Source organism: Astyanax mexicanus, unplaced genomic scaffold (genome assembly GCF_023375975.1).
Source record: "Astyanax mexicanus isolate ESR-SI-001 unplaced genomic scaffold, AstMex3_surface scaffold_34, whole genome shotgun sequence".
In the NCBI taxonomy this organism is placed as follows: Eukaryota; Metazoa; Chordata; class Actinopteri; order Characiformes; family Acestrorhamphidae; genus Astyanax; species Astyanax mexicanus.
The window spans coordinates 834,645-847,894 of NW_026040044.1; the positions used below are offsets into that span (position 1 = coordinate 834,645).

At 40.1% G+C, this 13,250-nt stretch overlaps 1 protein-coding gene across 1 annotated transcript in view; it reads left to right on the top strand.

The window, feature by feature from the left end:
- The window catches only part of LOC111190008 (uncharacterized), a 751,666-nt gene that overhangs the window by 242,820 nt on the left and 495,596 nt on the right, over nucleotides 1–13,250 (top strand). The window contains exons 20-21 of the mRNA XM_049473126.1: nucleotides 1,427–1,600; nucleotides 2,809–2,982. Coding sequence (XP_049329083.1) covers nucleotides 1,427–1,600; nucleotides 2,809–2,982 — 348 coding nt within the window. The remainder of the gene's footprint in view (nucleotides 1–1,426; nucleotides 1,601–2,808; nucleotides 2,983–13,250) is intronic.

Sequence of the window (13,250 nt, forward strand, 5' to 3'; positions counted from 1 at the left end):
TTGATTATACTTCCTTAACTTTATTAGTATTAATTATAGGAAAGTATTGATTATAGGATAAATTCTAAAGCATATTTCTAACAACACACACACTCACACACACACACACACACACACACTCACAAACACATCACATCACACACAGGGGATTACATTAATATTGATATGTATTGATTTGGGTATCACTGTTTTACTGCTGAATCCAGATCTTATGTGTGTTTTATTGATTAGGTGAGTTTTTACACTCCTAGTGTGTGAATTTTACTGTGTAACTCGTCTGTTGTACTTTTCTCTCCTTCTCTCTGCAGGCTGGGGGGCTGCAGTATTACAGGAGAAGGCTGTGCTGCTCTGTTTTCAGCTCTGAAATTAAACCCCTCCCACCTGAGAGAACTGAAACTGCGCGACGAAAAACTAGGAGATTCAGGAGCGAAGCTGCTCTCTGATCTACTGAAGAATCCTCACTTTAAACTGGAGAAACTAGAGTGAGTAATGCCAAGCTCAGACTACACAACATTTTTGTCCCTCACAATGTTCACTATATCAGATTAAGCAGTTATCTTCGTTTTGCGTTGTTCTCGGGGGACTGGCAACACTACACGTTAGTCACCGACCAATCATCGTCCGCGTCCTCGTGTGAGTTCGTAGGTCATCGCGGGGGAGAAGCATAGAATCTGACAATCGCGGCTACAGGAGCCCTTTCCATGATGGAAGCGCATTTGTACTGAATAAACTAAAAAAAGAGGGAACAGCGACTGTGGGCTCTTTTGTGGGTGACCCAAATGGACATTACATGCTGTTTGTACTCCAGAGAGAACTTAAGGTATGGTAAAATGTAGCTACTTAGCTTTCAGTGCCTGTAAACAGAAAATCTCATGGATGAAGTAGATTATTAGATGATTATTAGATTATTTGTTCTGTTCCTCTGGTCCAGAGAACTTCCGAAGCACTGTGCCGCTTTCCTTTCCCGTTTTTAAATCTGTGCGCCACAGAACGCTCTGTCTTCCTATTGGTCAGCATCAGGGAGCACGTCGCGGAGCAGCATCGTCAAACTAGGCCATAAAATACAAAAAATTCTAACATGCTAGTGTTTTTTTTTTTGTCGAACACTCCGACGGCGTCGCTCACATCAAATTACTGATCTTTGACTGTGTCACACTACACGGACCTTTGTCGCTCGCGATGCTGAAATTTGGATCCGACGCCAAATTACTGACTTACACACACACACACACACACACACACTCACACACACACACACACTCACACACACACACACACACTCTCACACACTCACACACACACACACTCACACAAACACACACACACACTCACAGACACACACACACACACACACAATGACACACACAAGTGTGTGAATTTAACTGTGTAACTCGTCTGTTGTACTTTTCTCTCCTTCTCTCTGCAGGCTGTGGTGGTGCAGTATTACAGGAGAAGGCTGTGCTGCTCTGGTTTCAGCTCTGAAATTAAACCCCTCCCACCTGAGAGAACTGAATCTGAACTCCAATAAACCAGGAGATTCAGGAGTGAAGCTGCTCTCTGATCTACTGAAGGATCCTCACTTTAAACTGGAGAAACTAGAGTGAGTTACTGACTTACACACACACACACACACACACACAACCTCACACTCACACACACACACACATAGACACACACACAGAGGATTACATTAATATTAATATTTTATTGATTTGAGTCATTGTATCTCTGTTTTACTGCACAAAAAATCCGACCCGACCCAGCCCAAGCCCGTGCACGTTCTGCCCGAGCCTGACCCAACCCACTCCAAAAACTGGCTGTTTTCGGGCTGCTTGAATGAGTGAAATATGATCAGAATTATGTTAATTAATACTGCAAAATAGAAGCATAGAATTAATATTTATTTAAAATGATTTTTAAGAACAGCTACACACAGTACTGCAAGTCAAATGCAGAGTGGGAGTTCACGTGCGCCCAGAGCTACGTGATTGTAATATTTTTCATTATAGTTTAATTTTATTTTGTTTTTATTTTTTCTCCTACAATTAGTTAGTTTTAATTTGTTTTTAGAGTGGGCTTTCTGTTTTTTTTTAGAGTTTTCACGCATCTTATCAGAGAGATCAATCTAAGAAACACAAACGAGAGAGAGAAAGAGAGAGAGGGAGAGATTTGCGTGTTCTGGTGTATGAGATACTCACAGGTAAAGGTTCTCACATACTGTATCTCCTGTTTCTCTTTTATCTCTTCGTGCTCATATTCTAATCTCATACAGAATTCTGCAGTTTCTCAGTGTTTTCTGTCGTTATTTTGCGGCTAGGGCGAGCCCTGTGAATCAAAACTAACGCCACGGGCCGCGAGGTGATGCGCGCTGCCGCGGTTGTGCCGAATCCGACTCCCCGCTGAATCCGACTTTGCTTCGCGATCAGAGTCCGCACAACACTGCCTGCTGTACAACTACTGGGTGTAAAAACAGCACTTATTAATAAATTAACACGAAAATGAGGGTATTCTATCAGCAAATTCAGTTCGTTTTAGTTAGATTTAAACACACAATACAGTTCCAGTTAGTTACATTTTTTATTTTAATTATCGTTTTTATTAGATTCAGTTAACAGAAATATTTTTTCACTTTCAGTTTTCGTTATTTCATTCGTTTTTGTTAAAAATAATAAATCTCGGCCCGACCTGGCCTCGGGTCTGGTTGGGTTCGGGCAGAGAAACTAAGCTCTAATCCAAACCTTACACTCCTAGTGTGTGAATTTAACTGTGTAACTCGTCTGTTGTTCTTTTCTCTCCTTCTCTCTGCAGGCTGCAGAACTGCAGTATTACAGGAGAAGACTGTGCTGCTCTGGTTTCAGCTCTGAAATTAAACCCCTCCCACCTGAGAGAACTGGATCTGAGCTTTAATAATCCAGGAGATTCAGGAGTGAAGCTGCTCTCTGATCTACTGAAGGATCCTCACTTTAAACTGGAGAATCTACAGTGAGTTACTGACTTACACACACACACACACACACACACACACTCACACACTCACACACACTAACACACACACACAAACTAACACACACACACACACACACACACTAACACACACACACTCACACACACACACACACTCATACACACATGCACATAGACACACACACACAGAAACACACACACACACTCACACACACTCACATATACACACACTAACTCATACACACACACACACACACTCTCACACACACTCACATTATACACAAACACACACTAATACACACACGCACACACTTACTCACACACACTCACAAACACATCACCCACACGTGATTACATTAATATTAATATTGTATTGATTGCATCACTGTTTTACTGCTGAATCCAGATCTTATGTGTGTTTTATTGATTAGGTGAGTTTTTACACTCCTAGTGTGTGAATTTAACTGTGTAACTCGTCTGTTGTACTTTTCTCTCCTTCTCTCTGCAGGCTGTGGAGGTTCAGTATTACAGGAGAAGGCTGTGCTGCTCTGGTTTCAGCTCTGAAATTAAACCCCTCCCACCTGAGAGAACTGAATCTGGGCGACAATAAACTAGGAGATTCAGGAGTGAAGCTGCTCTCTGATCTACTGAAGGATCCTCACTTTAAACTGGAGAAACTACAGTAAGTGATGTTATTTTAGGTGTTTGTGCTGCATATAGGAATGAGTGCTAATGAAGTAAATATTGAATTGATTAGACTAATAGAACACTATTCAGAATTCACTAATGAATCTAGCTTTGTGTTTGATCTAATAATAGCAGTATAGTGGAGTTATTAGTGAGTCAGTGGTGAGGCGGTGCTGGTAATTCACCATAGCTTGTATCTGAGAGTCAGGTGGTCTGTATCACAGCGTGATCAGGAACTCCCGGGTTTAAAGGAAGGAGGAGTTTTAGTGGTGTTTAAGGGCAGCCGATTGTTGAAACAGTGCAGCAGTGAAAACAGACCTGTGTGTAACAGAGTGGTTTATGGTAATTTACTGTTACTGGGAATGTTGTATCAGCTTCAGTCAGACCAGTTTAACTTTTAAACACAGGATGAAGTTCACAGGCTTCACTTCTCAGTCCAGTGAGAATATCTTACTCTCTACAGCTCATTATTGAAGACAGTCTAAATACAGACAGACCTTTATCTTTAATAACCAATTATATCAGTTTATTATAGTTCTGATTAGAGCTGACTCTCTCACTCCCCTGTCTCTCTCTCTCTCCCCTGTCTCTCTTTCTCTCGGCCCTGTCTCTCTCTCTTTCTCCCCATGTCGCTCTTCGTCTCTTTCTTACATTTACGTATTTACATTTTAAAGTTTCCCATCATTTCTGAATAGAGGTTGTAGATATTGTACTGTTATAAAATGATGATTGTTTTTGTGCTGGTTGATGAGGGGGCTCAGCTGCAGTTACCTCAGTGAATATGGGGGACATTAGATGTGTTGTAAACAGTGGGCTGTAGTGGAGGTAGGACAGATGGAGCTAGCTGTGGTATAGAAAGACTCCTCCTCAGGATTCCTTCACTCACATTTAAACAGTCTGATCTACATGATCTACTGATGCTACAAAAGTATGAAGGGGGAAATCACACAGGACTGTACAAACACTACTGTATTAATTAAAGCTTCTTCCCACACGCCATCACACTCATGAACAGCTGAACACTACAACACATTTCTTGATACAGTCTATTACATACTAATGACTTTTACCCCCAAAACACAATCCATATCAAATACATCCTGTCTCACTCTGTTCACTCTGTTCTTCTGTACTGCACTTTTATTTATCCTGAGACAATGTCTCAAAACACTTATTGTCTTATTAGTGTTTTCTATTTTGTTCTATTTATATAGCTGATTTACTCTGCACTGTTTCCTTTGCTGCTGCACTCAGCACTTTATTGTAATATACAATTCTGCATATGTAAGTTTACAGGTGTGTGTGTTTGTGAGTGTGTGTGTGTGTGTGAGCGAGCATACGTGACCAATAAAACCTGATTCTGATTCTGAAGGATGGAGGTAGCTGAGAAATGTCAGACAGACCTACAAACAGACTTGAAAACATACAATGAACTTTTTTTTGTGAGGTATAATGACCATAATAATAATAATAGTAATAATAATAATAATAATAATAATAATAATAATAATAATAATAATAATAATAAGAAGTAGAAGAAGAAGAAAAAGAAAAATAGATAACAAATAAATCAAACCAGTGAAGAGACAAACAAGCAATTAATCAAACAAACAAACAATCCCCCAAACAAACAAGCAACATGCTCACACACACATGCTCTTTCAAATTATCCCCATTCCCATAGCATGATGCTGCCACCACCATGCTTGACTGTAGGGATGGTATTGGCCTCGTAATGAGCAGAGCCTGGTTTCCTCCAAACATGACGCCTGGCATTCACACCACAGAGTTCAATCTTTGTCTCATCAGAACAGAGAATTTTGTTTCTCATGATCTGAGAGTCCTTCAGGTGCCTTTTGGTAAATTTGGTAAATCCTTTTACTAAGGAGTGGCTTTGGCCTGGTCACTCTGCCACACAGGCCTGATTGGTGGATTGCTGCAGAGATGGTTGTCCTTCTGCAAGGTTCTCCTCTCTCCACGGAGGAACGCTGGAGCTCTGACAGAGTGACCATCGGGTTCTTGGTTACCTCCCTGACCAAGGCCCTTCTCCCCCGATCGATGTATTTAGACGGCCAGCCAGCTCTAGGAAGAGTCCTGGTGGTTCCAAACTTCTTCCATTTACAAATGATGGAGGCCACTGTGCTCATTGGGATCTTCAAAGCAGCAGAATTTTTTCTGTATCCTCGAGGCCCAGATTTGTGCCTCGGGGCAATTTTGTCTCAGAGGTCTACAGACAATTCCTTTGACTTCATGCTTGGTGTTTGCGCTCTGACATGCAGTCAACTGTGGGACCTTAGATAGACAGGTGTGTGCCTTTCCAAATCATGTCCAATCAACTGGATTTACCACAGGTGAACTCCATTTAAGCTGTAGAAACATCTCAAGGATGATCAGTGAAAACAGGATACACCTGAGCTCAATTCTGAGCATCATGGCGAATGCTGTGAATACTTATGATAATGTGATTTCTTAGATTTAAATATTTTTTTTTCAGAACTCTCAAGAAAACTTTTTTTCACATGGTCATAATGGGTTATTTTGTGTAGAATTTTGAGGAAAGAGATTAATTTGAAAGAGATAAATATGTATTAAGTTTTACCTGTTGCTGTTCTGCTGCATCTGTGGAATACACACACACACGCACACATCACACACACATACACACAGGGGATTACATTAATATTGATATGTATTGATTTGGGTCATTGTATCACTGTTTTAGTGCTGAATCCAGATCTTATGTGTGTTTTATTGATTAGGTGAGTTTTTACACTCCTAGTGTGTGAATTTAACTGTGTAACTTGTCTGTTGTATTTTTCTCTCCTTCTCTTTGCAGACTGGATGACTGCAGGATTACAGGAGAAGGCTGTGCTGCTCTTGTTTCAGCTCTGAAATTAAACCCCTCCCACCTGAGAGAACTGATTATGTTCAACAATAATGCAGGAAGATTAGGAGTGAAGCTGCTCTCTGATCTACTGAAGGATCCTCACTTTAAACTGGAGGAATTAGAGTGAGTGATGTTATTTTAGGTGTTTGTGCTGCATATAGGAATGAGTGCTAATGAAGTAAATATTGAATTTATTAGACTAATAGAACACTATTCAGAATTCACTAATGAATCTAGCTTTGTGTTTGATCTAATAATAGCAGTATAGTGGAGTTATTAGTGAGTCAGTGGTGAGGCGGTGCTGGTAATTCACCATAGCTTGTATCTGAGAGTCAGGTGGTCTGTATCACAGCGTGATCAGGAACTCCCGGGTTTAAAGGAAGGAGGAGTTTTAGTGGTGTTTAAGGGCAGCCGATTGTTGAAACAGTGCAGCAGTGAAAACAGACCTGTGTGTAACAGAGTGGTTTATGGTAATTTACTGTTACTGGGAATGTTGTATCAGCTTCAGTCAGACCAGTTTAACTTTTAAACACAGGATGAAGTTCACAGGCTTCACTTCTCAGTCCAGTGAGAATATCTTACTCTCTACAGCTCATTATTGAAGACACTCTAAATACAGACAGACCTTTATCTTTAATAACCAATTATATCAGTTTATTATACAGCTGAGTGATACGATTATATACTTCATTTGATGATAGAAAAACATCTATCGTTTAGTATTGAGCTCCATCGTCTATATCAAAATACAACAGCCCTGGAAAAGTGAGCAAACCAAAGATTCCAACATCAACTTCTCTCCCTGTCTCTCTCTACCCCTCTGTCTCTCTCTACCCCTTTCTCTTTCTCTCTCCCCTGTATCTCTCTCTCCCCTGTCTCTCTCTCTACCCCATCTCTCTCTCCCTCGGTCTCTCTTTCCACTGTCTCTCTCTCAGAACTGTACGTCACCACAATAAGTTATTGTGGTCTTAAACTAGGTGTTTCAGTTTCATTCTCCAACCCCTGTATATATATAATACCAGATATCACTGTCTCTCCCTCCCCTGTCTCTCTCTCCCCCTCTGTCTCTCTCCACTGTCTCTCTCTACCCTGTCTCTCTCTCTCTGTCTTTCTCCATCTCTCTATCTCTCTCTCCATCTCTCTTCCCTGTCTATCTCTCACTCTCTCTCTCTTTCTCTATCTCTCTGTGTAGTTAAAAATAACTGAATTTATAGAAAATGTGCTATATTGTAATTTGTGTCGTTACTGCGATATGAAGTTTCTTGTATCAAGATATGAATTCTTGGTCATATCACACAGCCCTAGATCTTATCACACGAATAATTCACCATAGAGAAAATACCATTATATCTGTTACTGAATTTCTTCTATTTGTTTTACTGAACCACATAATAACCCAAAGTGCCCGTGAGGTAAGGAGTGTGTGAGGTGGGGAGTGTGTGTTTCTGTGAGAAGTGTGTGTGTGTGTGTATGTGTGATAAGTTTGTGTGTGTCTGATCTTTCTGTCCTGTTTTTTGTTTTACAGCATCCGTCCATAAAAGACTGAGATGCTCTAACTGGCTAATCTGACAGTTCTGCTTGTGACATCACTTCCTGTTTACCAGTGACATTACATCAAGTGTCCTGTACATCAACACACACTTACACACACACACACACTCACACTCACACAGGTATGGTTGAATATGGGTGAAGAAGGACTGAAGGAGCTGAAGTTCTGCTGCTTCTGTTCTCCAACAGTAATCAATATGAAGATTCTGATCTTATTAAACTGCTTTAATCATATTTTATTCATTCAGGACTTCTGTAGCGTCTAGAAGCGTCCAATCACCTGCTTTAAAAATGTACAGCACTCCTACAAAGTGTTTTTATATTTATAAAGATCTGCTTTGTTAATTCTGTTTATGTTTAGTTATGAACTTATGTTGAAGCTCCTCTGAGTCACTAGCTCACTGTTATAGAGGTTTTCCAGTAGGGGGCGCTGTGGTGTTGGACTCTGGGTAATTACTGCAACCTGTGGCTCTGATTCTCAGATTCCAGAGGAAATGTACAGAGTGGATGATTAAATTAAAGAAGAATATTATTTGATTGAGGGAACAGATTGTTAAATGATGTAAATAATATATTTCTCTAAATAATATCCCTCTGTAGAAATGCACACAATAATTACATTCTCCAGATTTGGTTGGTAGATCATGTAAACAGGTTGAACAGGTTTCTAATTTATTTTTTATCATGTTCAGAGTAGAAGTCATGAAATGATCAATGTATCATAGCGTTTTTCTGTATCAGTAAAACTTCTTGTTTTTTCATGTTTTAAAAATGTTCATTTTGTGTTCTAAAGCTGTAAAAATGTAAATGTTTCCACCTTAAACCTGTATTGTATTAAATTTGTATTTTTCAGGAAGGGATTAGTAGAACATATGGTGATTAAACAGACAGATATTTTATACAATTATCACAGTTATCTCTCTTATCACAACCAATCCACCAACATGGATACATGAAGTTAGTTTTTTATCATCTGCATATTTAGAGTTGATTTAGAGTCAATTTGGGCAAATCGGTCTCTTACTTTTAAGACAAAGACAGATGAGGATGGATTTAAGGAAATGAAAACATATATTTTTATCTTTTTGAAAATATACTTTTTATGTATTTTTAATAAATGGTTGTTCTTATCCAAGTGTTGTATTTTTATTTTATTATTTATATGGATGTAACACTAAGTGTAAAGTTCTGTTGGGTTTAGTAACTGGGAGGTTGATTGTTGTGATGGTGTGTTTATTAAACACAGTAGGATGAACAGACTTCAGCTGATACAGTTTATTCACTCAGTGTCTTTCACAGTATAGTGATGAACAGAATGCAGGATGTGATGGATGAGTGGAGCGATGGAAAAGATACAGACAGTAGGTACAGATTCCTCCCTCAGACGAAGTCTACTGGCTAATCCTGCTGTGTACTGACTCTGAGGTTCTTAACCAGCAGACCAAAATGGCATTTCTTCAAATGATCTAGTGGGCGGGGCTCTGGTGGTGGTTGACAGGTGGAGGGGTGGAGCCAGGGTGCTTCAAAGCAGGTTTTCTTATTGTGACATCACAATAAGGGAGGAGCTCATAGCATTGCAGAATAATTTGTGGTCTGAACCAGGAAATTTGAGACTTTTTTTTAGATGTTAAACCAAAAATCAGTTAATGGGACACTACTAACAAATTATGATGTTTATCATTTATTATTTTATCACTATATTGTATTATAGAGCTTATTGATAAACAGCGACTCATCATTCATCGTACAGTGCATCTATTTGTTTCTCTGTGCATATGATAATAAACTATCAAATCTTGAATTAAATAGAGAAGCATCTCAAGATAATCCAAATCTCGGACAGTTTGATGTCTGTTTTTGATTTTCTCAACAATAATGACATGCCAAAAGTGATGGGACAGCAGAATGTTCATGAAAATTGGATCATTAAGTGTTACCTGAGTGGACAGCTTGGGAACACCTGTATACGCTGTAAAAACCTGAACCGTCCAAAAATAAAAACATTTCAACAGGAAGTTCAGTCTAGACCTCGACCATGATCTCATTATGAATGTAACTCAGACAGTAGTTCTGCCTATGTATAGAAACTTTAGCTGATCTAATGTAAATGATGTAAATGACTGTATTTCTTTGTTCAGTAATCAGAGTTTCCACTGCTGATCTTTAGACTAAAGCCTGGAGAATGACCATGACTTATGCTACAACATTTACTAGAGTTCTACAATATCCATTTACAGGATTACTAGTGGAGTCTATTCCCAGTCCTGTAGCAGTGAAAGCACTATACTGGACCATGCTGTGGAGCTCCAGTAGTGAAGAACACAGTTCTAGCAGTCCCCATGTTACACTGCCTGCTATTACACACTCTGACCACTGGAGGGAGCCACAGCAGCACTTCAGCTCCCAGTAACACACAGTAAACCCCTCCCTCCAGCAGCAGATCTCTCACAGCCAACACAAGAACCAGAACCACACTAGCAGCCCATCCAGCGGTCTGATCACTGTGGTCCGATCCGACAGCTGGGAGCTTATTTACATGTACACCATATATTATATTTCACATTTTGATTTAAGAGTAAATTATTATAAAGCTAAAGTAAATATACTTCAGCTGCAGAGCCTGGACATGATTAGATCCACAGATCTTCAATAATCAGACTTAACCAGAGCAACACAGCCCTCAGAACCACCGTCTGATTACAAGAAAGAATCTGAGTTTCAGTAAACTGTGTTAGTAAATGTCAGTAAACTGGGCTGAGGAAAGATCTGACCATGACTTGGAATGGGGGATCAGCTGTAGGGGGGTATAATTGTGATATCACAGATGGGAGGAGTCACTGTGGTCACACCCACTGCGTGGTAAAAATACAGACGTGCCAGATCTCGCACCTTGTGTAAAGCATGTCACAATGCTCATTGCTATCTTACACCCCACCAACAGTCTATTTTCACTCCTTACTCCTGCCTGGTTTAAATAGCAGAGCTTCTGAATATATCTTCACTGATGGGCGTGGTGTTCTGGAAATGAGGTGTGTTCAGGTAAATGTAAATTTCTGGAGTTTTGCTTGTTTATCTTGGCAACAGAAAACGCAAGTGCACCACTGACTGAATACAACCTAGACAGACATTCATTGATATCTTGGCAGTGAATTACACTGTGCATAAGTGCGTACACTCCCGTTTGTTACACACACGTACAGACAGCAGTGCATAAACACATACATCCTGCCAGAATACAACATAAAATAAAATAATATAAAAGAATAATACAATAAAAAAGTTCTTCCTCAACACAAAATAAAGGTCATATGCTGAGAAGTAGCATTGGACTTGTCCAGGTAGGTGCGCCGTTCAAATAGCAATTCGCCAAAGTCAGAGCTCACCTGGATCTTAAAGGGAATGACGAGTGACACTCTGATTGGTTTATTTCATCTTATGCCCAAAATTAACCACACCCATGATTAATTAAGATATTAAATAAAATAAAGGTTTTCTTTTTCTACATTGGTCAGAACCTCAGCCTCCAAGTTGAGGGCTCGCCTACAGATTGCTAAAATATTGTTAGCATTAGCATTCTGTTCACATGATGTGAATCACAGAAGGGGAGGGTTGATGTTTATTGTGATTGATGTACGAACAGATTCAGTGAAAAGAATCAGAGCTTTACTTTTACAGACTGACCAAAGATAAAGGAGTGAGAAGCTAATGGATCACTGCAATTCACAGAACTATTAATCTACTTCTGATAATATTACATTATTTTATTTTATTTTAAAGCATTTTCATTATAAGTAAAATATTATTGGTATTGATGTTGAGGTGACGATACTTTAAACAATCCCAGTTTGTTTGGAAAAGTGTGAATCTGGACCAGGGAGCAGTGAGGGTTAAGAGCCCAACAGTAGCATCAAACCCACAACCCTGTCATCGATAGCCTGATGCCCTGATGCCTGAACCCTTTCCCTTAAAGGTAATGCGTTAGCTATGAATCGAACCCAAGGCAACTGCACACACACACACACACACACACACACACACACACAGATGTGAGTTTCATTTCTCCTTTTCATAACAGAGCAGAGCTGAGATCAGTCATGCATTAAAAACACATTCTAATTATAAGACTTTCATTAACAAGGGGATTTCTTCACATTCTACCTTTTATTCCCAACAGAGATCATTTCTGAATTATTAAAAGATCTAAACCCAGCTCACAGCACAGAACCTGTTCTGCATAATATAGCAAATCAAATCAGAACAAATCCTTAAAATAACAGTCCTTCATTTCTGGTGCTGCGAGACCTGAGTGCCTCCTTCCACACTGTGGACCATCAGATTCTGTTAGATAGAATTAGACCATGCTGGCCTGTTTTAACTGATTTAACTGCTTTTACTCATTTCTCTCTGAAACGAGGTTCTCTGAATCCATATTAGGATCAATATCATTATTGTTAAATCTCTACATGTTCTCTCCTTCCACAGCTACACTGATACTGATACTGATAAAACACGACTCTATAGAGATCATCAGCATTCATTACAATACAACACACACAGTGTCCAAAATCCAGCTTTATTTCAGCACAGCAAAAGTATGGGGACAGCTACAGCACACTGACCAGAGTAAAGACACAAATATCAGCACTGTGTAGAATTTACACTCTATTGGAGATGCAGGTGGAAGCAGCTCTATGTTCACTTCTATCTTGGAGCTGCTAGCCTTCACACTCGCTCTTCCTCAACCTGATTGGCTGAACCGCGTTGTCGTGGGTGACGGTGCAGGTAAACTCCTCCCCCTTTTCCCAGAGTGCTTTGCTGAGGGTCAGGGTGCTGCTGCGGCTGTAGCGGCCGTTCTTCTCTTCTTCTGCACTGGTCAGAACCCCGTCCTTCACCTCTGAGCCGTCCACCGTCCAGCTGACCAGCGCCCCCTGTGGAGAGTAGCCAGACAGCAGGCAGAGCAGAGAGGCGGAGCCCTCAGACAGCTGCAGAGAGGAGGGGCGGAGCAGAGACACGGAGGGCTTCACCGTGGGACCGGCTGGAGAGAGAACACACACATTTAAACACTTTATTTACATTAAAAAGGGAGAAAATAAATGATAGTATCCATATGTTAGTTGAGAGTCATTATGTAATCCAGGTTTAGACTGAGAACGATGTTAAA